General features: G+C 33.5%; 3 protein-coding genes across 3 annotated transcripts; 2 read left to right on the forward strand and 1 right to left on the reverse strand.

The window, feature by feature from the left end:
* The first annotated feature begins 4,467 nt into the window (after window positions 1-4,467).
* Window positions 4,468-6,912, forward strand: LOC142644701 (EPD1-interacting receptor-like cytoplasmic serine/threonine-protein kinase 5D). Its single transcript, XM_075819276.1, has 5 exons — window positions 4,468-4,984; window positions 5,109-5,244; window positions 5,382-5,518; window positions 5,637-5,760; window positions 6,124-6,912. Exons 1-5 carry the CDS (start codon window positions 4,601-4,603, stop codon window positions 6,687-6,689), a joined length of 1,347 nt encoding a protein of 448 aa, XP_075675391.1. The 5' UTR covers window positions 4,468-4,600; the 3' UTR covers window positions 6,690-6,912.
* A 6,543-nt stretch (window positions 6,913-13,455) lies between these two features.
* LOC142643135 (uncharacterized) lies at window positions 13,456-15,859 on the forward strand. The gene is made up of 4 exons (XM_075817677.1): window positions 13,456-13,686; window positions 13,780-14,036; window positions 14,915-15,233; window positions 15,500-15,859. The coding sequence occupies exons 1-4, from the start codon at window positions 13,456-13,458 to the stop codon at window positions 15,857-15,859; spliced, it is 1,167 nt and encodes a 388-aa protein (XP_075673792.1).
* Window positions 15,860-20,785: 4,926 nt separating this feature from the next.
* Window positions 20,786-24,164, reverse strand: LOC142642711 (trimethyltridecatetraene synthase-like). The gene is made up of 2 exons (XM_075817119.1): window positions 23,170-24,164; window positions 20,786-21,569 (listed from the first exon to the last, which is right to left on the reverse strand). The coding sequence occupies exons 1-2, from the start codon at window positions 24,076-24,078 to the stop codon at window positions 20,946-20,948; spliced, it is 1,533 nt and encodes a 510-aa protein (XP_075673234.1). The 5' UTR covers window positions 24,079-24,164; the 3' UTR covers window positions 20,786-20,945.
* Between the last annotated feature and the right edge of the window lie 1,858 nt (window positions 24,165-26,022).

The following is a 26,022-nucleotide window of genomic DNA, read 5'->3' on the forward strand; positions in this document are numbered from 1 at the left end:
TATATATGTATGTATGTATGTATGTATGTATGTATCACAAAATATATGTTAGTACATACTCAAATTAACTTATTATATATCATCATTCTTAGCATGTGTTTGGCAAGAATTATTTTTGCTAACTTTTTTTATGATTCAGCTTATTTTTGCTACTATTTATGGATTTTATTGCATTTTTTAGTACTATTCATGGAGACTGCACTTTTTGATACTATTAATGGGTTACACTATATTATTTCAGCTAATTTTTACCTTTATCTATAGTACTACTTTCAGCAAAAAAATTTTAATTTCAGCAAAAAATTTTCAGTTTCAACAAAATGAGTAGTTCTCAAACAGACCATTAATTTGAATTTACAAGCTTGGGCATGAAATTTTGGCAAGGTATATATATATTAACTAACACTTGGCAATGTTTATTACGTTCACATGATCAATAAAGATAATCCAACTAGTATTCCGGAAAGGTTGACAATACGAACAATCTACACTGAATGTTCATACTTCATATATACATAGAATGTTCATACTTCATATATACAAAGGATTTTGGGTAGCCCACCGTTTTTATACAAAACTGGTACGATTATCACTGACACGGCTTAGACTAGTTCCAATAATTTATGACCTAAATGCAGCGTGAGTGTTGTGTCATTAAGCAACAAGGTAACAGAAAAGATTGACCTTTTGAGCTTTGACCCAACAGAGTCTTAACTGCGTTTTAATTCTAAAACACGCGCTAAACACAACCAACAACAGAGTCTTGCCTTAACTAAATTTTATACCCTAAACTCACGAATTTTCTGCGTTTGGAGTCTACGTCGACGTGTCTGTATGTATGAACATGAGTTGAGCCTGAGTGACGCCCAAGATGATCTTACCAGGTGGAAATACGAGACCTTTGGTGGTTGAAGCGTTGAACTAAATTCATACAAACCATATTTCTTCAGAGACTTTGATTGTGTTCATCTATCATATATCTATATTATTATTCTTGGCTATCAAATCCATCTCCTTTGATGAATTAACGAGCAAGAAACTAGTGGATAAGATTAATCTATCAGCATATATAATTATATATATGCCCATTAAAAAAATGTCTTTGATTCGATCTCAACCTAATTTATTTATCTTAGTATTCGGTAATCAATCGAAGAAAGCAAGGTGCAGTGATAACATTAATCCTTCGAGAAGGAGAAGCTTTTAGAAGAAAGATTAAGTCAATGTGACCATTTTCAAATTTCAAGATATAATTATTGAACCTGGGGTTGTTTGGTGGGATTCCAAAGAGAAGGTAAGGTAGTTGTAGCTGGATTGATTTGTTCATCCAAATTTCTTGACCTTTACCGATACATAATAGTAAATTATAACCCAATAGTTTTGTTAAATAATATGTACATATAATGTATGGAAAATATTAAGTAAAACACCCCCACAAAAAAAAGAAAAAGAAAAAAAAAAAAGAGGTTGAGAACAGGGTTGCAACTTACAGGACCATTTTGTCAAAGATATTTTCTGTGATAGTCATAAATTTTCCATGAAATAGCAAAAATCAGATTAAGAAATTTTAGATTGTGATTGAAAGCTGTAGTCGCACCGTGTTACTTACCATAAGTTGTTAATGAAAACATGAATGGTCACACTCTTTTGCAAGCTTAAAAAGGCAGCCTCTTTTTCCCGGAGATAGCAAGCACATTGGTATAAACCTACTGGCCATTAGTGTATTATATTACTAGCTTTTGTGGTAAGTATTATCTCACTGGCTTACAGTTGTTGCTTAGTGGAGCATATAATATAGCCACTTTAGTTCAAAACTCATAGAGTGTAAAACTTATGAAAAGTTCCACATGCAAGTTAATAATGTTTGTAACACTATTCTATAATATTTTTACAACAAATTTTAAATAGCAGATTGTTAACGGCTATTACTGATGCATAAAAAATGTAATTTTATAGTGAATTCAAATTAAAATTAATAACAACTTATTACTTAAGATTTGTTGTAAAAATATTATATAAATATTATCAAAGTTACAATTATTTATTCATTTACGAAAATTAAGTTTCACGATCCATTTGTTTTTGGTAAATTAAGCTTTTCACTATCTAATCCAGAGAGGATCCAGTTTTTCAAGTTGAAATGTTCATTAGTATTAATATATATTTTTTCTTGAAATGACCCTTATGCCCATTAATTGACTTTCGATAGTCGACAACACGAACAATGGTCCATTAAACACCTACTCCCTCCATTAATAAAATTGCATTCGAGAGAGGGAGAGAGAGACCTCTTCAATCTTCATAATCAGGAGGGATTGGGATCATCCCGTGTGGAGAGGCAAAGAATCTTTCACACAATTCCAGGAATCCATCTTAATCTTATTTAAAATTCTGATAAGATCAATAATTATTGTTTTTTTTTGGCTAAAATGTAAAATTAATTCTCTAAATTTCTTCATATTTTATTTCAGTTCTCTAACTTTAATTTCGTTCATTTATCCTTTAATTTTGATTTTGTTTATTTCAATCCTCTATGTTTTAGATTTATTCAATTAAGGCATTTCTGTTAACTTTTGTTAAAATTTTTTGAAAAAAAAATCTAGAAAATATTTTTCAATTATTAATTGAATTTTTTAATTAAAAAAATTTGAAGAAAAATTTATAAAATTGAAAAATTAACCACAATATATAACAAAATTTGATGGAAAAACTTTAATTAAATAAACTGAAATAAATAAAAGCAAAGTTAAAAAACTGAAATGAAATCTGAAGAAATTTAGAGAGTCAGTTTTGCATTTTACCATTTTTTTAATAATCCCTCCTAAAAGCAATAATTAATACATATAAGACCACCATTAATGACACCTAACCTAACACAAATTCCATGCAACGCAACCGACCTTATTCGATACAAACAACACAGAAAAAAAGACCAAATACATTGCCAATAATTTTTTTAATAGATATCTCATTAGATCTATTCCTATATTTCTTGTGTGAATTAAGAACAAGGATGAACAAGATGATCAAAGAAATACATATGAGGATGACACCACAACCACCATGCAATGATGATATCTGAGGTCAACTGTATTAGAATCACGAGCATCTGATCTGCCGAACAGGATAAGTACAAAGAACTCACGGTTGTGATTGGTTTACGTTTTTTAACCATATATACATGGGGAGGTTGTTAATAATTTGTCAGATTATAATTAATTTGATTCAAGCTGCTTCTAGAAGCCGAACAACATTGGAACCACACCAACCTTTCGTAGGTTTTTTCCTTATTATTACTGAGTCTAAATCACACGTTAACTAATTGATTAGTTAATTGATTCATCCCCTCTGGCTAGCACACTAGGGTAAAACCCTCCGTCCATTAAGTGTAAAGTAGTCAAATAGCTGGATTTTATCTTTATTCTCTCTTGGCAACTCTATTTTCTTCTTCTATGATTTTTGTCTTCATGTTTGGCGGGGTTTTTGGTTTGATTTCAAACCTAATCACTATGGTAGGTTGTAATATTGTGAGGGTCGGTCTTTGGGTTATCAAATAAAAAATTTATGATTGAATTTCACTTATTAATGAAAAAAGTTAAATAATATATTAATCTTATTATAAAGAATAATTATGGTCTATTTAGATACTGTTTATTGTTGAAAACTGAAAATATTGTTGCAAAATAATTTTTAAATGTGTGAATAGTTTCATGGGACCTATTATTAATGAAAATTTTGTTGAAAAAAAAGGTTTGTAGATCATCTAAACAGTGCATAGGACCCACGCGCAAAACACTGAACGCGCAAACGCTAAACACTCGTTGCTATCCAAACATTCACTCATTATGTAACTGTTACCATACGTTCAATTCTACTTATTCAACTTAACAAATAGTGTAAAAAGCTTGAAACTTGTTTAGTAATCTTATAAAAAACAAACAAGTCAACTAGCTTCCATGGAAAAACTCAGTTTTGGGCTTGTCGCTTAGCATCCTTAGCATCACTAGAAAGAGAGATAAAAGTGAAACCATGATGAAATTATGACTTCATAAAAAAAAAGTTCCAAAGACCAAAAAGAAAAAAAAAACGAAGTTTCTTTCTCCCTTCTATTTTTCTCACACGTATCATGCAAAAAGTCAAAGGTGGCTAGCCCTTGTCATTTTATCTTGAAACAACTGTGTAGACATTGGACTCATCACCCATTCTCCCAAATAAGCAATAATATATCACCTAAATCCGCGTAAATATACTCAATAAGATTGAAGAATTCATATTGTCCAAAAAGGAAAAGAAAAGTCAACAAGGTATAGTTGTAAAGCTCTCTTCTCACTTTGTCTGGTTTGGACTTTATAAAGCAGTAGGTGAATTTGAATATTAGACGAATATATATATTTAGCCCCTCCCTCTCTAAGTCTTTCAAACCATATATAGACCATTTCACCAATTCATCTCCTCTAAAATTCTCATTCTTTTCTTCTTTTGTTTCATTCATATCTAGCTCCTTGTTTCATACATTTCACAACCACTAGACGACTATGTGCTTGTAGTTTTTGAATCTAAGAAACCAACACCAAAATTGTTTATCAGCAAGTCAGCAAGAATGACTCTCAAGAAATTCACGTGGAGATCAGTAATACCAACATGTTACAAGTCTGAAGGCCCTTCATCCAAGACCAAGAAAGTCATGTGCTCAAAACAAAATTCATTACAACGGATTTCACTCTCCGATTTTAGTAACCCGGATTCAATTTTTTCCGAGGACCTCTCTATATCTCTTGCAGGCTCTAATCTGCATGTGTTTACGCTTATGGAGCTAAAGGAGATCACCCAGAATTTCTCTTCAACTAATTTTCTTGGTGAAGGTGGGTTCGGACCCGTTCACAAGGGGTTCATTGATGACAAACTTAGACCTGGTCTAATGGCTCAGCCCGTGGCTGTCAAGCTTTTGGACTTGGATGGTTTACAAGGTCATAGGGAGTGGTTGGTGAGTATTTTTATACAACTTTATCTAATTGTGTACCTAAATTTCCTAATTTACATTTTTGCATTATGATCATGCAGATTTAAATGATTGCTGATTCTAGCTTTTCTTACATTTTCTCCGACAGACAGAAGTTATTTTTCTGGGGCAGTTGAGGCATCCACACCTTGTGAAACTAATTGGATATTGTTGCGAAGAGGAACATAGACTACTTGCATATGAATATATGCCAAGAGGAAGCTTAGAGAATCAATTATTCAGAAGTATGCTGCTTTCTCATCTCTATATATATATAATTAAATTAACAACTTTTGATCCTTGTACATTTACTTTATTCTTTTCCCTATCTGCATGGAAATTCATAGAAAAATTAATTAATGTCTATCATTTGGTTTTGCAGGATATTCGGTATCACTACCATGGTCAACAAGAATGAAAATTGCTCTTGGAGCTGCGAAGGGCCTTGGCTTTCTTCATGAAGCGGAAAAACCTGTTATATATCGAGATTTTAAGGCTTCAAACATCTTGTTAGACTCAGTAAGCATCACTTTCTTTTTTTTCTTTTTTGTGACTTTTGTCTCTTGCCATTAGACTCCCATGACATGGGGTTGTATACGGTAATATGAACTTATCTTATCGATCATTTTCTTTGCAGGATTACACAGCAAAACTCTCAGATTTTGGGCTTGCAAAAGATGGTCCTGAAGGAGATGAAACACACGTTTCCACTCGTGTTATGGGCACCCAAGGCTATGCTGCTCCCGAATACATCATGACTGGTAATTAATTTATTAGACCCATTTTATTTTTTTTATTTTCCCGGCAATTTAATTAAACACTAAATGCCAATTCAAATGTGAACGCATATTGACTTTCGACTTGTTCCAATTTCAACTTTCATACTCAACTTGCAAAGTAATAAAGCTAAGTTTTTTTGCTAAAAAAAATAATAAATTAATGTGATAATAAATATGATTGGTGTCATTTTAACAAATAAATGTCTAAACCACATTTTCATAATTTTTATTATTATTTCAATTTCAATTAAATTTTTGTAATTAGTGACATATATATAAGTTTGTAAAACTTAAATAAATAAAATACCAAAAAATAATTAACATTTGTTTAATGTTCTTTCTCAGGTCACTTAACAGCAATGAGTGACGTGTATAGCTTTGGAGTGGTACTCTTAGAGCTTCTAACAGGAAGAAGATCAGTAGACAAAAATCGTCCTAACAGAGAGCAAATTCTAGTAGAGTGGGCAAGGCCAATGTTGAATGATTCCCGGAAACTTGGCAGAATTATGGACCCAAGATTGGAAGGACAATACTCGGAATCTGGGGCTCGAAAGGCGGCTGCATTGGCATATCAATGCCTAAGCCACAGACCAAAGCAAAGACCATCAATGAGTACTGTGGTTGAGACATTGGAGCCCCTTAAGGATTATAATGAGACCCCCTTTAGCCCATTTGTGTACACGGTTCCGTCTGAAAATGATTTACACGAGGAAAATGCCAAAGAATTAGAAGGACAAAAGGAATTGAAAAGAGATTCCCAAAAGAAAGAGAGTAGGCACCATCATGGTCATAGGCATCAACATAGATCACCAAAGTCACCGAAAATTCACTCACAAACTGACTTGCGCCAAAACTGTAGAGATCATCAAGGGTTGCACTCTCCTTTGCACCATATGGGCAGTGCGGCATAGACCAATAGTAATGTAAAAATCATACTGTAAATGTAAATACAGATTTGTTCTGGGTTTCCTTCATATTGCATAGTTTGTCACTTTATTTTTTTAGGCTGAAGTGTAAGGATTTTTGTTTCGAGAGAATAATTTTTTCTTTAATTGATTTTTTTTTTTTCAAATGTGTACAGGAAGTATTGTTTTTTAATTGTATGTGAAATGAAGCAGCGTTTTAAATGTTTTTTTTGTTTTTTAAATAAAATATAATAGAGGCACTTTTGTTATCAATTGTTTGTAGTGCATGCAATGATGCATTTATATTTATGGTTTTAATTAATAAAGAAGGTGAAGACCATTCAAAACTAGCCCACTAGATATTTAGATATGTTTATCGAAAGCAGACTTTTAACATTGTTACAGCGAGGCAGTTTGAAATTTTGCAACGCGGAAACCTTGGTAGGTGATGAAGTGAAGTGCCACTAAGCAATTCCACTAATAATTATTATTCTTAAGCAGCCCTTCTCATGGATTTATCGTAAGATATAGATTTGGATTTGGCTTTTACTTTTGAGTTTATTGCTTCATTAATTAGATGAGACACAAATATGACACATACCTACCTAGCTGTTCGAAAACAAAACTTGATTCACCGTCCCAAGACTTTCTATTTTTTTATGTGAGCAAATAAGACTTGTTTATAGGATCAACAAGCGCAAGTGAATTATGAGAGACAATGGATTTGTTTAAAACTTGCTTATTTTGCTAGAATTAAAATTTTTTTTGTTGAAAGTACAGTAGAAAAACGTAAATTTTAGTTAGAATAGTACAGTGGAATCTATTAATAGCACTAATAAATATAGTATGACTCATAAATAATAATAAAAATAAGTTAAATAGTAAAATAAATTAAAAAAAAAGCTAATCAAAACCACACGGGTCCGTTTGAATAGAACTTATGGTTGAAAATTAAAAACTGAAAATACTATAGTAAAATAATTTTTAAATGTGTGAATAGTACTATGAGACCTATTTTTAATAAAAAAAATCGATAAAAAGTGAAGTTTGTGGCTCCGTAAACAGTGCTCGGATGCACTGTTCACGCAAAAAAAAGTCAACAAATGCGGTTACTGTTTATGCACGGTGCATAAACAGTAGACTATGTCTCCTAAAACTCGTGAAAAAAAAGAAAAAAAAAAGAGCTGAAACTTGAGAGGGAAAACGTAGACGCACATCATTTGTATCCAAACGGATACACTGCAGGCTTATTCGGCCATGGACATTTGATATTTTTAATGATTTTCTTTAGTGTTATTCACTACACATGTCTTCTAGAAGTCCAATCATATAAATGTCGCTATAGATAGGCAATATTTTAGACTAGGCAATATTTTAGACCATGAGTTGTCAATCCAAAATCAAAATAGCTTTTTTTTTAAATTTTTTTTAATTTATATATATTGCCAAATTGTGGAAGCCACCTTTTGGGGTTTGGATTTGTTTGCAAATTGAGCCCAGATTTTTGCACGTCTAATATGGGCTGAACAGGGTCCACCTACTTCCAGTTCTGATCATCCTCTAACTGTGTTTTTTTTTTTTGAGAAGCTGATCCATCCCTTTTATTTGTTCTTTGCTCCATTCTAGGATCTCTGATTTTCTTTTTTCTTTATTTTCCTCGAAAACATTCAAATATTATTAGCCTTATCACATGCGCTCCTCACAGTGAGTCGTTTTTTTTTTTTTTTTTTTTTTTTTATAGTTTTTTTTTTTTTTTTAATTTTAATTTTAATTTATATATTATTAGTGAGGTTACAAATGAAGAGATTTTTATAAAATTAAAATTTAAGATTTAAAATGGAGTAAATTACTGGATTTAGTCTGTACTAGTTTTTAGAAAAAAAAAAAAGTATCAAAAGTATGTGAGATATGTTTAGATAGAGAGTGTGCTAATTTTTAAGAAAAAAGTTTCTCTAGTAATTTTGTTTTTGAATTTTGTTGAATTACAATTTTAACCTTTTTTTTTTTAAGAATAAAAATTATCTAATTAGATTAGAGATATTTTTGATATTTTTTGAAGTCATAACTAACTTTTTGAATCATTTTTATATATAAAGATAAACAAGCTAATATTTATTTCCAATCCTTCATAAATATCCATAATTCCATTCCAAATATACTCTCACAATTCCCAAGTTCCCAGCTTACATAACAAGAAAAAAAAAATTGTAATCTCCTATCAAAGAAATATTGTAATCATTTGAGAAATTCCAAAAGAGTTTATGACCAATTCATTACTCAAACTTGTTGCTGCAGGTACACATATGATTCTATTATATGGTTATCTATTCTTGTTGCAAATTATACAACTAGCTACAGTATTATGTAAAAATACACTAGACAGTAGCTTATGCAACCAATATATATATATATATTGCTACCACACAGCGTGTGACTTGATGATAAGAGTCATTCTCTCAACACTGTCCCATCATCCAAAGAGGAGTAGTTCAAGCAATAATTCTAACAAGGCCGTGATGTAATATAAGGTCGATGAGCCTACACCAGAGACTCCTTTTTTATTTAACAATATATATATAGCTATTTTTTATACCCTTTTTTGCCTCTCTCTCCTCTCTAGACCACCAAGTTGCTGTTGCCAATAACCATTTTGACGGTCATCACCAGCCATCATTGTTGGAAAAGGGGAAAAAAAAAATCATAGATATGTGGTTTGAGCGATCCAATTTGGGTGCAAATGACGATTTTGTTTTGGGTGGCAACTTCGATGTGGGTTCAGTGGGTACTTCATTTGGGCCGCGGCGATGTTTCCTTTTTTGGGCATTGTCAACAAAGATGAATGGTTTGGGTTTGAGTTTGCTTTGGATTTTTGGGTTTGTTCTTAAACTTAGCATTGTACGGTGGCTTGGGGTTTGTGTTTGTGTTGTGATATGGAGGGGTTGTGGTGACGATGAATTTGTGGGCTTGCGGTGGCAGGGGTTGGTTGAGTGATTTGTTGAGTTTTTTGGGTTCAGTTGTGTCTAATTAGAAAACTTAAAAAGGTGGGCTGGGACTCGGGAGTTGGGACACATGAAAATAAAAACTGGGTGCCTTTTCTTTGGACTTATCACTTACTTTTTTTGTTCTAACACTTTATGAATTTTTATAAAGCAAATCCCCATGTCACTACCTCAGCTACAAATTCTCATTAATTTTTTTTTCTTGTTGTATACAATGGTGTAGTGGTGGTAGTGTCGTGATGGGGTGGTTGTGTTTGAATTTAATCTTGGGTTTTGTTGTCTTTGGTGGCGGCGGTTGGTTGTGATGGGGTGGTGGTTGTATATACTGAGAGGAAAGAAAGGAGTGAGGAGAGAGAAAAAATAAATATTTAAATTAGGTAAGAAACAAAGTATTGAGTTGGATGTGTATGCATAAAGAACGTAGACAACTAAACTATTAGAGAGGTGTTATGTCCATAACATTTTTATAATATTTTCAAAACAAATCATAGGTAATTAGTTGTTATTGGTTTAAATTTGAACCTATTACTAAGATTACTTTTTTTCCTCAACAATAACAATCAGTAACAACTTGCCACTTAAGATTTGTTGTAAAAATGTTGTGGATATATCATTTCTCAAACTATTAAAAGTAGAAGTTTTTAGGCTAATTTAGCTAAAAATATGAGGAGGTTGATATGAATGCTCTAATATAGATAAAGTGACTTTTTTGGTGAGACAAAATTTTTCCCATTTTTTTTGGAATTAGCGGATGGAAAAACTCTTAGGCGGGATTTTTAACTTCTTTGTAATGGGTTCAGACTTCAGAGTTTTTATATAATGTGTTAAAAAATGGATGGACAAGTATGTGGTATTTACTATTTAGACAACCACAAAGCTAGTTTATTCCTAATGCAAACCAATTCAGTTTAGTATTGTTTTAGTTAAGATTCAATTTTATATGAAGTTTGCCAATGAAAGAAAATCAAAGCTAGTTCTAGTTAACATGCATGTTAACATTTCAAATTTTAAATTAGATCTTTATAAGAATATCTATTTGGAATCACAAAGGAATTTTAAAAATTGATTTTGGTGGGAAAGTTTATTTGAAACCTAAAGTTAAAACTAAATTTTTAAGAAAATATATTTGATCCCATTTTGAACTAGCTTGTTTTTTTTTTTTATAAATATTTTTTGTTTTAATAAAAAATATCATGAAACTAAAACTAAGGATAAAATAGGGTGGCACTAGGTCAGATCAAGGTGCCCCATCACCAATAGGAGCAGAGCTATATATATGTGTGTGTGTGTGTGTGTGTGTGTGTGTGTGTGTATTGTACGGGGAATGGTCCCAGGCCCATTGAGCCTTGAGCCCAGATCTTATGGTACATCGCATGATCCCATCCCTATTGGATCCTTAATCTTGGGCCGGACGCGCTTTAAGGCCCAAGCTGAGCTTGAGTACTATGATAAGCCCATCCTGTCCTAAGCATATCAGAAACAAGCCCGTACCGGTCAATTGTAGTTTGATCGGGAATGTACTCACCGAGAACAGCCTATGTTCTCGGTTGCCCTGTATTGCCTTAGGGAGTATCGCTACCAAGTAGTCTATTGGAGGTTAGAACCAGTTCCAATGCCATTAACCACCGTTCCCAACAGAGCATCCTTTTATGAGAAATGATGGGATTGGACCCCATCCACATGAGTGAGATCAAGAAATCATCATAACGCCTCCACTCATCTTGAGCTATAAATAGGAGAATAGAGTGAGAAGTGGGGGTTGGCATTTCGAAAGAGAAAATAGAGAGTAAAAGAGTGATAGTATTAGCACCACTAGGAGGGAAAGTAACACGCAGAGGAGAAAGAAAGGGAGTTCATGAGAGAAAGGGTCTCATTGAGTTGCTTGGCCAGGGACTGCACATAGTAGGAAACACTTAAGCCCACTATACAAATAAGTTATGAACCCAATCCTAAGCCCAACCCATCCAGGGAAGTTTGGGTATGCACATATATATAGGATTGTGGTTTCTGATTCAAGAAACCCAGGTCTCCAAGAAACTGATAAAAGGATAAAATAAAGAATGAGATCTCTATAATATAACAGAATTGGGAGAAAGGATCCGAACTTCAATTTTATTGATTACTTTCAATTACAACACCATTCTCTATTTGCCTATTTAATCCAGCAGCAGCTAACTAATAAGATATATATATATATATATATATATATATATATATATATATATATATATATATATATATATATATAGTTTAAATTATATATTATATTATTTAAATTTAATTGCCATTTTTGCAAGGTTTGAAAGAGGTAATTGGGAGACAACTTTATTTCAATTTTTTTTTGAGAGAGTGATTCCTGTTGTAACACCCCATAATTTTATTACTAATTTCTTTCTTATACATAAATTAAAAAGGAGGCTCACAATTAAATGGATTTAATTGATTTGGGCCTAAGATAATTCAATCAGATAATTATTAGGTATAAGAGGTCCAAGTGAGATGGCATATATATATATATATATATATATATATATATATATGGGTCTTGATAAGCTTTAAAAAGCCCTAACATTTTTCCTCTTAAGCTATACATGTATATATATATATATATATATATATATATATATATATATAAATAAGAGGGTTCCTTTTGTTTCAACCGCGACACACAATTGAGCTTTTCTTTTCTTCTCTGCGGCTGTGTGTAGAAATTGCAGGTATAGTTTTCTCCTGCAGTTTGAATATTCAATGGCTATCAATTGTCCCATGCTTACAGGAAAGACATGAGTTTGTGCATGAATTTATTTTAATACCTATAGGTGTCAGTCCGTGAACCTAATCTATCATTATATTAATGGAAAAGATGTCCTATAATTATTATATTAGACTAGGAATGATGCATATGGCTATATGTCAAGAAAGGGGTACTCCATAGGCTTTGAGATTGATTGGATAGAAAATAGTACATTATTGAGTAATAAGCTTGGACTTCATCAATTTAAGTTTGTCACCATGTGATGGGAAAAGGTTGCTTTATGATTGATATATATCTTCTTTACCATCCTTCTAGTGACGTGTATTCATCTTTAATTTATTGTAGAAGGCAACAATGCTTTTCAAGCCTAGAATATCTTTTTAGCCCCTATAATGTAGAAATAAGAAATTATATATTATCTAAGCTAAAATATTGATGGGTTACAAGTTATAACTTTGTTCTATGAATTATTTATTTAAAAAGGTTTGTTCCCACACCTCAATGTTAGTGAATTCCACTTATTGAGTTATCTCACTCCCTTTTTATTTCTCCTTATAGATACATTAGAGAGATCATTGGAGTAGAGATTCTTGGAAGACAACAGTTACAAATATTTTTGTGGAACTGAGGATTTTAAAATTATTTTTATAATATTAAATATTGTATTGGAAAATTATTTTGAGGATATTTTATCTTTGGTGGGATTAGAGCTTTGACAATTGTGATGATATTTTAGGTTGTTGGTTGCATTTATTTAATATTTTTATGGATTATTTTACTTGAATAGACTTTTATTATTTATGATTTTGGGGCATTAAAATTGTGGTATCAGAGCTTAGGATATGATTCTGTAGAAACTTAAAACAAGGTATGATCTTGATTTTTGTCAGAGCATTTGGTATTTAGGTTATGTTTGATAAGTAGTTTTAAATAATTTTGGCAATGTTACTTCTTATGTTTAGTAGTAATAATTGTTGCACCATCTATATTTCTTAATTTTTTTTGTTAACTAGGTATCATGCCACCCAAAAAGAAGAGAGTAGCGAATTCCAATAGGGAGGAACCTATTGTTAATTTACAAAGGTCAACCAAAGCAAGGGTTAATACTGAGGCTGAAGTCACTCAAAACATGAGAGATAATGAACGTCCTAGGGTGACACGCACTGATCCTTTGGATGAAGCTGTTGCACGACTGTTGGACAGGTTGACCCATGCTGCTAGTAGAGGTGCAGGTAGAGTAGAGGCAAAGGTTGGTTGCTCTTTTGAGACTTTTATGAAGCAGAATCCCCCTTCCTTTGATGGAAAGCCGAATCCCACGGTAGCTGAGAATTGATTCTTGCAGATAGAGAAGTTGTTAGAAGCTTTGGATTGCACTAATTCTCAAAAGGTGCGGTTTGTAACTTTCAAGTTAATTGGAGAAGTTGAGTGTTGGTGGAGATCCACTAAAGCCATTTTGGATGAAATGGACACTGAGAGAAACCCCATCACTTGGGAGAAATTTAAATGGGTTTTCTATGATAACTACTTGTTTGAGGTGATTCGGGAAAGAAAAGAGAGGGAATTTGCTAATTTGGTGCAAGGAAGTATGACTGTTGAGCAGTATGCAGCTAAATTCATCAAGTTATATCACTTTGGACCTTAAATAATCCTTACTGAGGCGAAGAAAGCAAGTAGATTTCAAAAGGGGTTGAACGAGAGACTTTGACACCATCTGATTGCATTAGGAGTTGATAATTATGCAGAGTCAGTTAAGAGAGCTATGAGACTGGTGGAAGATTTCAAGAAAAATGTTAGGAATGAGAACCCACCTAGAAACACTAGACAGATAGTCTTTCGACAAGGCAATGCTCAAGGTCATTGGAGCAAGAAAGGATCTTTTGGGAGGTCTAGGAGTAATTCATCATCAAATAAGCTAGAAAATAAGAATCCACCCTAGAATGCTCAAGGTAGAAGTTCGAATGCTTGCCCTACATGTGGAAGGTTTCATAGAGATACGCCATGTTTCTTCGAAGGAAAGGCTTGCTATAATTGTGGGAAGACAAGAAAGTTAGCTCAAACCTATACATCGCCTCAACAAAACTCAATGGCACAACCTAAAAATAATGATCAGAGGAGGAAGGAACAAGGGAGAGTTTTTGCACTCACACCACAAGACGTTCAAGCTTTAGATACTGTAGTTACAGGTTTCCTTCCATTATTCTCAAACTTTGCTAAAACTCTATTTGATTCAGGATCTACTCACTCTTTTATCTCCTGTTGATATGCTAAGTTATGTGATAAGAAACCTGGACTTATGGATTATGACTTGTTTGTGGCCACGCCTATGGGTGATTCTTTGGTGTGTAATTCTATGCTTAAGTCTTGTGTCATCCAAATTGAGGATAGAGAAATGTTAGCAGGCTTAATTTTGATGGACATGTATGACTATGATATAATTTTGGGAATGGACTGGTTGGCGGCTTATCATTCTAGTGTAGATTGTTTTGGAAAGGAGGTGGTGTTTCAGCCTCTAGGAGAACCCGGATTTCGGTTAAGGGCTCTAGGATGCATGCTTTACCTAAGGTGATATTAGCCCTTCGAGCTAAGCATCTATTATGGAAAGGATGCCAAGGGTACCTAGCTCATGTGGTGGACACTAGGAAAGATGTATTGAAGTTGGATGATATCCCTGTTGTTAGGGAGTTTCTTGATGTCTTTCCTGAAGACCTACCAAGGATACTTATAGATAGGGAGATTGAATTCTCCATTGATGTTTTTCTCGGAACTTCTCCTATATCGAAAGCACCATACCGGATGGCATCAACTAAACTTAAGGAGCTCAAGGAATAGCTACAAGAGATCCTTGATAAAGGGTTCATCAGACCAAGCGCATCTTCTTCGGGTGCACCAGTTTTATTTGTGAAAAAGAAGGATGAGACTATAAGGTTGTGTATTGACTACCTTGAGATAAATTGGGTTACTGTGAAAACAAATACCCTCTCCCTCGTATTGTTGACTTATTTGATCAATTGCAAGGGGCACAAGTATTCTCTAAGATTGACCTTTGTTTTGGGTATCACCAGTTGAAAATCAAGAATGAAGACATACTTAAGACAACTTTCAGGATGAGGTATGGGCATTATGAGTTCTTGGTAATGCCTTTTGGATTTACCAATGCCCCTGCTGCATTCATGGACTTGATGAATATGGTGTTTCATGAGTACTTAGACCGCTTTGTTGATGATATTCTAAATTTTTCCAAAATTATGGAAGAACATGAGGTGTACTTGAGAATTATTTTTCAAATTTTGAGGGAGAAGAAGCTACATGCAAAATTTAAGAAGATTGAATTTTGGCTTGACCAAATGGTGTTTCTAGGGCATGTGATATCTGAGGCAGGGATTTCTGTAGACCTTAGTAAGGTTGAAGCTGTGGTTGATTAGGCAAGATCGACGAATGTGAGTGAGGTTAGAAGCTTTTTGAGCCTTGCTAGCTATTATAGGAGGTTTGTAGAGGGATTTTCCTGTATTGCAGTTCCATTGACTCAACTAACTCGTAAGAATGCCAAGTTTGTGTGGAAAAAAGAATGTGAAAAGAGCTTTCAAGAACTTAAGCAAAGATCGGTCACTGCAACAGTACTAACCATATCTAGCAACTTGGAGGCTTTGTCATTTGTAGTGATGCTTCAAGAAAGGGGCTTGGTTGTGTGTTGATGCAGCATGGTAAAGTCATAGCTTATGCTTCTGCCAATTAAAGAGCTATGAACAAAATTATCACACTCATGACTTGGAGTTAGCTGTAGTGGTGTTTGCATTGAAGATTTGGAGACATTACTTGTATGGTGAAAGGTGTGAGATTTATACAGATCATAAGCTCTTGAAGTACTTCTTTACTCAGAAAGAATTGAATATGAGACAACGAAGGTGGCTTGAGTTGATTAAATATTATGATTGCTCAATCAATTACCATCCAGGCAAGGCTAATGTGGTGGCTGATGCATTTAGTCAAAAGTCTTCCGGTTTCTCAACTGCCTTGTTAACTACTTAAAATGAGATTATTAATGACTTGGAGAGGAAGGGAATTGAAATTGTCATGGGTGATTCCCAATCCTTTATGGCCAATTTGACAATACAACCCACTTTGATTGAGAAGATTAAGAGTTCACAAGTTGAAGAAGGGAAGAGACCAGAATTTAATGTGTCTGTTAATGGTGTTTTAAGGTTTAGAAATAGACTTTGTGTGCCAAATGATTTTGCATTAAAGAAGGAGATTATGGAAGAAGCCCATCATACCCCATACTTAGTGCACCCTGGTAGCACTAAAATGTATTGTGACATTAGAGAAACATATTGGTAGAATAACATGAAGAGAGAGATAGCTTAGTTTGTGGAGCAATGCTTGACTTTTCAACAAATTAAGGCACTAAACCAGAGACCTTTAGAATTATTGCAACCACTTCCCATTCCTGAATGGAAATGGGAGCATAAATGTATGGAATTTGTGACTGGTTTGCCAAAATATTTTAAGGGACATGAGGTCATTTGGGTAATTGTGGATAGGATGAAGAAAACAAAGTCTAGTACAGATATATATTGATAAATTACTCACTTGATTAGCTAGCACACACACACACACACACACACACACACACACACACACACACACACACACACACACATATATATATATATATATTGATGAGATTGTAAGTCTTCATGGAGTTCTAGCATCAATTGTGTCTAATCGAGACCCAAGATTCACCTCAAAGTTTTGGGAAAGTCTACATAAAGCTTTGGGTACTAATCTTAGCTTTAGAATAACCTTCCACCTGCAAACAAATGGACTATTAGAAAGGACTATTGGGACTTTGGAGGATATGTTAAGGGCTTGTATATTGGATTTCAAAGGAAGTTGGGAAAAATACTTGTCTTTAGTGGAATTTGCCTATAATGATAGCTACCACTCTAGTATTGAGATGGCTCCCTATGAGGCTTTGTATGGTAGAAAATGCAGGTCCCCATTGTGTTGGGAAGAGGTTGGTGAGAGATTGTTGGGACCAAAAATCATTTAGATGACATCTGAGAAAATTGATTTGATTCGTAAACGATTGCAAACAACACAAAGTTGACAGAAGAGTTATTATGACAACTCGAGAAGGAAAGTATCATTTGAAGTTGGGGATATGGTATTCTTGAAAGTCGCTCGAATGAAGGGTGTGATGAGATTTGGGAAGAAGGAGAAGTTGAGTCCCTAGTTTGTTGGTCCATTTGATATCCTTAAACGCATTAGTAAAGTTGCCTACGAGTTGGCTTTACTGCCTACACTTGCAAGAGTGCATAATGTGTTTCATGTTTCCATGCTAAGGAAGTATATCCCGAATTCTTCACATGTTTTGAACTATAAAACACTCAAGATCAAAGACATCTTGACTTATGAGGAAGTTCCAATCCAAATTCTTGACCACAAGGATCAAGTGCTACGCACCAAGACCATATCATTGGTTAAGGTCCTTTGGAAGAATCACACAATGGCAGAGGCATCTTGGGAGTGAGAAGATGAGATGAAATCAAATTATCCAGAGTTGTTCTCTAACAAAGGTATTTATAATTTTGAGGACGAAATTTTTTTAAGGGGGGAAGAATGTAACATCCCATAATTTTATTACTAATTTCTTTCTTATACATAAATTAAAAAGGAGGCCTACAATTAAATAGATTTAATTGATTTGGGCCTAAGATATTTAAATCAGATAATTATTATAATATAAGAGGCTCAAGTGAGATGGCATAAGTGTGTGTGTATATATATATATATATATATGAGCCTTGATAAGCTCTAAAACTCTAGCCTATTTTCCTCTTAAGCTACATGTGTATATATATAAGAGGGTTCTTTTTGTTTCAACCGCAATACACGATTGAGCTTTTCTTTTCTTCTCTATAGCTGTGCGTGAAAACTGCAAGTATGGTTTTCTCCTGCTTTAAATTTAGGAAGTTTGAATATTTAATGGCTATCAATTGTCCCACGCTTAAAGGAAAGACATGAGTTTGTCCATGAATTTATTTTAGTACCTATAGGCGTTAGTCCGTGATCCTAATCTATCATTATATTAATGGAGAGATGTCCTATAATTGTTATTATATTAGATTAGGAATGATGCATATGGCCACATGTCAGGAAAGGGGTACTCCATAGGCTTTGAGATTGATTGGATAAAAAAAAAGTACTTGATAGAGTAATAGGCTTGGGCTTTATCAATTTAAGTTTGTCACCGTGTGAATGGGAAAAGGTTGCTTAATGGTTGCTATATATCTTCTTTATCATCCTTCTAGTGACATGTATTCATCTCTAATTTATTGTAGATGGCAGCAATGTTTTTCATGCCTAGAATATCTTTTTAGGCCCTATAAAGTAGGAATAAGAAATTATATATTATCTAAGTTAACCAATTTGTCATCCACGCACTGCCATTGTTCAAAAATTTGTCCACCAATATCTTTAAGTTTTGGGGCATCAAGGGAATAATGGGCTAGTTATGGGATTGATAAACTAAGATATAACATATGGCTTCTACTATTGGATTGATCAGATATCCATCATTCAGCCATATTGAAGTTTCATGAACGTCTATGATTATATTAATGGAAAAATCTGAATAGGCAAAGCCATAAATCGGGTTATGCAGCAATATTTTTAATCCCAAAAATTTGATCAAAGCTGAAAGTGAATTAGATAGTTAAGTGAATAAATGGAAAATTTTAGAAATATCAGTGTTGTCCAAGATTATATTGTTTAAGTGTGAAAAAACATTTTTAGTGGGGAATTCGTGTATTGATGGGCCTATTTTTGCTGTTGCTAGGTTTGGATTCTATTGATTTATTGTGACTCAAGGGTGGTTGGTTTCATTTTTGCAAGTAAGAGGTAAGTGGAATTTACTAATTTGGGGGTTTTTCCAAAACAATTTTGATTATCAAACTATTCTTATATCAAAGAAATATGTTAATATTCTATAAATATATTGATATTCTATAAATGTTTGATGTGCACATTGTATGGAAACATTGACTATTTGTTATATGAAAAACTTGTGGGACAACCTAACTTATTAAAACTTGTATGTGTGGATAAATCTTTGTATTTTTTTTTGAGTATTATGACTGTATTATTTGTTGTTAGCATCTTGAATTTGTGAATCCTATTGCAAGTTGTGATTGAAAGCTTAGTGTTGTATTTAGTCCTTAGTAAGGGACAATTATGCTGTAGCTAGTCTTTAGCAAGAGACGGTCTTAGAGAAGGGGATAGTGCACATTTGGTAGCTCCTCAGTAAGGGAGTATACCATTGAGGATATAAAAAGGGAGCTCCTTAGCAAGGGAGTGTACCTTTAGGTTCCAAAGGAGCCACCCTTAAAAGAGGGGATGAAAGGGAGTTCTAGTCCTAAAAGGGAACAACACAACCTCTTCAATGGTGCGTAAACATTGACCACGAGAAAAGCCTAGGAAATTGTTTGTATAAAGGTGTTGATAAATCATAATGGCTCATAATACAATGATATTTTTATATGAATTTTTTTTTTGAGAATACTAAGTATTTTAACACATACACACACATACAAGGGGAGATGGGAGAAGGTTTTAAAGAAACTAACAGCGTTGTATATCCAAAAGGGCTTAACTCTTGGATACACAACACAGACTTTAATTATATGAAATATTTGATGTGAAAATATTGATGGGTTGCAAGTTATAATTTGTTGTATGAATTATTTTATTTAAAAAGGTTTGTTCCCACACCCTAATGTTGTGAATTTCACTTATTTAGTTATCTCATCTCCTTTTTTATTCCTCTTACAGATACATTAGAGGAATCATTAGAGTAGAGATTCTTAGAAAACAACAGTTATAAAATTATTTTGTGAAACTGAAGGTTTTATGATTAATTTTATGGTATTAAATATTGTATTGAAGAATTATTTTGAGGATATTTTATCTTTGGTGGGATTAGAGCTTTGACAATTGTGATGATATTTTAGATTGCTGGTTGCATTTATTTAATATTTTTATGAATTATTTAGCTTGAATAACCTTTTATTATTTATGATTTTGGGGCGTTACACCCGTGCTTGAACCCATTACTCTATCTTTACTTATCATTGCACCAAGATTTGAAGTAGGCAAAACCGCCCCTACAATGCCCCCTTTGAAGAACTAGAAAAACCCACTTAATTGGAGTAGGACGGGAAATTTTGCAATTGATTAAACTGGTTATGTTTTCTTTTACCAGTGTTTTATGATATGCCAACACCCCCTAAGAATTATAAATGTTATCAAGTTAGTAAGGCTTTTGGTTTATTTATTAAACAGAAGGCCCATCATAAACATGAATAACATTCCCCAAAAAAAGAAAAAGAAAAGACATTTATACATGACTACGACCCAATTATTTTGTAGCTTGGAGTAACAACATGGGTATGAAATCTATAATAACAAAAAGGTCGGTAAAACAAAATATATTGCATATGAAATTAACAACTAATAAAGATGAAGTGAGAGTCTAGGCTCCATCACTGCAACAAGTGGGAATTTACGGCATGTTGTGAGCCCATAAACTTCATCCATGCTCAATTCTTCACATTTCATATTGTCTGGTAATTTCCAGTTAAACCCATGTAACATATTTGCCAAGGTAGAGCTAACGACCTTTAGTCCAAGGCTGTAGCCAGGGCACATTCTCCTCCCAGAACCAAATGGCAATAGTTCAAAATTTTGTCCCTTCACATCGATATCCTTACCCATAAATCTCTCTGGTCGAAACTCTTCTGGTGCATCCCATATAGATGGGTCTCTCCCTATACTCCATGTGTTTATGAAGACTCTAGTTCCTTTTCTGATTTTGTAACCGGCTACATCACAATCTTGAATTGCTAAATGTGGTGCAAGTAATCCAGCTACAGGGTGCTTCCTCATTGTCTCTTTCATAATTGCATCAATATAAGGAAGTTGTGGAATGTCTCTCTCTTCCACCCATCTCTCTCTCCCAATTACTCTATCCAGCTCTTCGGTGGCCTTTTTGATAAGGTGTGGTTGCTTTATTAGCTCAGACATTGCCCATTCCATAACTGTTGCGGAGGTATCCGTTCCTCCAGCTATTAGGTCCTAGTTTTGATACACATGACCACAGAAAATTTCAATAAATGATATCTGGCAATCTGAAATGCTAGCAATGGTCGGCAAAAAATATGGACAAACTTCGTTTTATTATTGTCCTATGATCAGCCTGTTTGTAATTGTTGTGTAAATCGTAACTATTTACTATAAATTACAAGTAGATTATGAGTAATTAAGGCCATGCTTGGTTTAGTGTGTTTTTAGCACCTATTATTCATTTTTCATAACTCATTACTCGCTTTTTGTGGGCCACACTAAATGAAGTTGTTTGATTTAGCTTTCATTTTCAATTTCTATAACTTAACTCAAAAAACTAAGTTAGAGCTGAGGACAATGAGAAGAACTTTTAGGAGTTTTCAAGTGATGAAAACTGAGTTGAAATGACATTTTTGTAAATAACTCTACTAAAGTGGGGTCCAACACCATTGGACATATGTTTATGACTACAAAAGAGTTATATATTTTCTCGCTCTTCATTATCACAAACTGATTTATTTCTTTGTCTTTTTTTCTTTGCACTTCACAGACGATCATGGACTCTTGTATTGAGGTCCAACAGCAAGAGTTTGGATTAATCCAAGCCTAAAGTGGAACAAGCAAAATGATACCTCATGGTATTTCTAACAAATATATCTAAGGTTCAAATTTCCGATTTCCTAAATATTGAATTATATTTAAAAAAAAAATGACAGATGTTTTTTTATTTTGTGATAAACTTAATTATTAGGCCACTTAAATTCTTTAGGATTAAAATTTTTTTATAACTCTTTTTGTATTTCACTTTATACTCTATTAGTCATACCTTCCCATGTATTCTTTTTTACTTTCCTTATAAAATATCAGAGTTTAGAATGAAAAAAGAAAAAAAAAAAGGACGTATGGCATGGCACGGTTGATGGAGCATGAACAAAAGGTAGGACAAATAATTTTTATTTAAATCTTCTTTGTTTATTTAAAAAAGGTATAATTTATTAGTTAAATCAAATTGGTAAACATATCCACCCACAAAAAGAAGAAAGTGAAACATGAGGCAAAATAGAAGCATTAACAACTCCCTTGAAAATATGTTTTTCACATAACTGGTTTGGAGGAAAATTCATGCAACCCATTACATGAAAATTGAAAAATATCATTCATAAATACTTTGTCACATGATATTTTTAAAAATTTATATGACTTATTTAAATAATATACATTGATGATATTATGAATTGCTCTGTAGGGGTAGAGGGAGATTCCCTTGGGCTGGTTTGAAAGAAAATCTTGTCCATTAAAGTATTAAAATACATTTCAATAAAAATTAGAATTAATTTAATATAATTCTTTTGTGGGATAACAATTTTGTTCATGTATCTTCTCACAAAAGGAAGAAAGTGAAACACGAGCGGAAAAAAATACATTAAAATTAAAAGTGTTAGATGCACAATATTTTTCCAGCAATGCTTAGGGGGTAAACTGTTATTGATTTTCTTTTAGGCTTATTACTAACATCATTTAATAAAAAATTATTCATTCATTTTATATTAATAGTTTGCCATCTAAACTTTGTTAAGTAGTTTTATTTAAATTAGAATGGTAACGATATTACCTGAGTGAGTGCCTTGATACAGTCATAAGTGAGTTTAACATCAATATTAGGATCATCAGCCAGCTGCAATAATAAATCCACCGTATCCTTTGGCATAAAATCATTCCCTCCTTCCTTCTTTGCCTTGTGTTCATCAAATACGTGGTCAAGGAATCGATCAAATTTTTTCCTTAAACCCTTCATTCGCTTCACATACCCTTGTAAGTCCAAGAAATCGAGCCATGGTATCCAGTCTCCTATATTAAACACCGCATTTAGCAAGAACAACTCGTCTAACATTTCTTGAAGTTCTTCTGGTCTCACTATCGAGGTCTTGTTTTTGGACTCATCACTAACATACTTCTTACTCAATACAATTCTGCTTATAATGCTTAGAGTAAGACGGAAGAGATGGTCTTTTAGCATAATTGGCTTCCCTGACAAGATGCAAAGGCGTGACAAAAAAGCACGCATTTCTTCAACACGAATGTATTGATAAGACTCGAGTTGTTTTGAGCTAAAAAGTTCAGAGAGGAAAATCTTACGGCCTTGTCGCCAATATGGACCATAGGGTGACCACGTGATGTTGTGATAGTTATAAGCTGTGTACTTGCCAGCGGCAGTTTTTGGTCTAGAGGCAAAGACATGGTCATGTGTTTTTAGGAATTCCTTTGCCATTTGGGCAGATGAGGCAACCACAACAGGGAATGATCCAAACTTTAGTTGCACAATTGGTCCATATTTTTGGGCTAATTTGTGAAGGGATTGGGGGGGATGGGAACCAATAAGATTTAGATTGCCTATGATTGGCCAAGGTTTGGGACCTGGTGGAAATTTTAGCTGGTGGGATTTGAAGGGTAATAATTTGGAGAGAAAGGCTAAGGCTGCTAGTGATGCCATTACTATAAGAGCCCAAGAAGATGACTCCATTTGGTGGGAATTATGGAGGATATGGTCGTGCGAGTTTGAGGCATGGTGTATGGGTTTTATATACTTGGAAAAAATTGGTTTTTTAAATCTTGCGTTTAATAGAATTATATTCGTTGTACTTGTACATGTAAAGCGTACACAATTATACATATTTGTTTACAATTGTGTACGCTTTACATGAACAACGAATATAAACATATAATGTGTGTTTTGGACGCAGTAGTAAGATTTGGACAGACGGGCCCGCTAATATCCGTAAGAATCCAAAACATAATTTAATGCGATATGTGTTTGCTCACACAATCATTATGTTTTTTCTGAATCAGCTTCTATAATTATTGCAGCAGAGTGAGCCCTAACCACTACTTTCTTGCCATTGGCCATGTTCTTGACTTCTTTCTGGGATGTCCAATCGTTCAGTCACGCCCCCACGTCGGTGGACTATGGCCCAGTTATTTGGATCTTGCACTTTGAGATGAAGGAAATGAAGGCTTCGTTTGTGGCCTTCCATAACCCTACAAGACTCTCATAAATCAATGCTGCAAATAGAACAAACTCCTAAAACAGACCGGAAGCCCTATACCACCGAAAATTATATCTTGCACCCGGCATATATGCCGGGTGCAGGATATACCGGCTCACCACATAATTGGCAATTTTTATCTTTGGTGTTACCAAGTTCCAACCATATATTTTTCTTGAGAGTTAGGGTGCTTTCATCATGTCAGTGGCCATGCATTATTTGTATTCCCTTGCTCTCCCTAAGCTTGGTTTATAAGTATTTTTAGTTTAAGAAGCTAAGCTTATAAGGTTTTTTTTTTTTTCTTTTTTCTTTTTTTTTAAACTTTTAAGTACCATTTTTTTAAAACCTCACATTTTTTATTTATTTCATTTTTCTCACTTTATATATATAAAGTTGAGAGAAAATCCAATTAGGTTTTAGATTAAATTCTATTTATTGTCTAATTTTACGCCATGTATCCTATTTAAGTTTTTTTTTTTATTTTAAATTTTGTTCTAGTTGAGTTAATGAGGTGCAAAAGACAAAATGTCTAATATAAATAAATCATCAAAAACCCAATTAACAAAAAAAGAAAGAGAAAAAGAAAAAATAAACTCATGTGTGTATCCAAAAGAAATTAAAATAAAAAAATTAAAAGAGAGAGAGTATAATTTGAATCCATATATGTACATATGTGTAATTGTAATTTTTTTTTTAATTATACCATGCATATGCACAGGTTATATAATAATCTATATATATAATTAAAGCTAAAATTGAAAGACAATCTAATTAGCTTTTAAATTAAATTTCAATTATTGTTTAATTTTGTACTATGTGTCCTATCTAATATATATATATATTAAATTCTTGTTCTAGGTGAGTTAATGTTGTGCAAAAGACAAAGAGTCTAATATAGTTAAACCACAAAAAAAATCCCCAAAAAAAAGAGTAAAGTCATGTGTGTGTAAAGTTAAATAAGTTGATGCCAAATCCACACTAATTAAGAGTTATTGTCTATTAGATGGTTGGCTTAGCTTATAACCCATATCTCAAAACTCAACACTTAAACTCATAACTCATGACTCTATTCCCACTATCACTCAAATATCTCTAAAATGTGAGTTTGGTTCCAAATGTAAGTTATATCTCTCACTCTCTAACTACATCTTTTGGCAAAATGGTGGAGCCCACCCACTATCACTACACAGAACGGTCATATGGGTACCAGCGTGTGAGATTCTCCCCCTTCATTTTACTGCTCTTCCTTCCCATCACAAAACCCAGCAACTGATTTCACGCCTCTGTACTCCACAAAACCCATTTCACATAACCCAGCAATAGATTGGTTCCCTCCCACTTCTGGCATTGTTTCTCCATGAACTTTTTCTCTTACTCATAGCACATATTTTCCTTCTTCCCTATTTTAAATTTCAAAATTT

This window comes from Castanea sativa, chromosome 7 (genome assembly GCF_040712315.1).
Source record: "Castanea sativa cultivar Marrone di Chiusa Pesio chromosome 7, ASM4071231v1".
NCBI classification, from domain to species: domain Eukaryota; kingdom Viridiplantae; phylum Streptophyta; class Magnoliopsida; order Fagales; family Fagaceae; genus Castanea; species Castanea sativa.

What these genes read in the sequence shown, in the direction of transcription:
- LOC142642711 (XM_075817119.1), bottom strand. Translation starts at nt 24,078, where the DNA reads ATGGAGTCATCTTCTTGGGCTCTTATAGTAATGGCATCACTAGCAGCC. An exon ending in GTATCAAGGCACTCACTCAG is followed by an intron (nt 21,570 to 23,169) that starts GTAATATCGTTA and finishes TATCAAAACTAG; the next exon opens with GACCTAATAGCTGGAGGAAC.
- LOC142643135 (XM_075817677.1), top strand. Translation starts at nt 13,456, where the DNA reads ATGCCACCCAAAAAGAAGAGAGTAGCGAATTCCAATAGGGAGGAACCT. An exon ending in GGAAGTATGACTGTTGAGCA is followed by an intron (nt 14,037 to 14,914) that starts GTATGCAGCTAA and finishes ATTCTAGTGTAG; the next exon opens with ATTGTTTTGGAAAGGAGGTG. An exon ending in CGAAAGCACCATACCGGATG is followed by an intron (nt 15,234 to 15,499) that starts GCATCAACTAAA and finishes GGGTATCACCAG; the next exon opens with TTGAAAATCAAGAATGAAGA.
- LOC142644701 (XM_075819276.1), top strand. Translation starts at nt 4,601, where the DNA reads ATGACTCTCAAGAAATTCACGTGGAGATCAGTAATACCAACATGTTAC. An exon ending in AAGGTCATAGGGAGTGGTTG is followed by an intron (nt 4,985 to 5,108) that starts GTGAGTATTTTT and finishes TTTCTCCGACAG; the next exon opens with ACAGAAGTTATTTTTCTGGG. An exon ending in TCCCGAATACATCATGACTG is followed by an intron (nt 5,761 to 6,123) that starts GTAATTAATTTA and finishes GTTCTTTCTCAG; the next exon opens with GTCACTTAACAGCAATGAGT.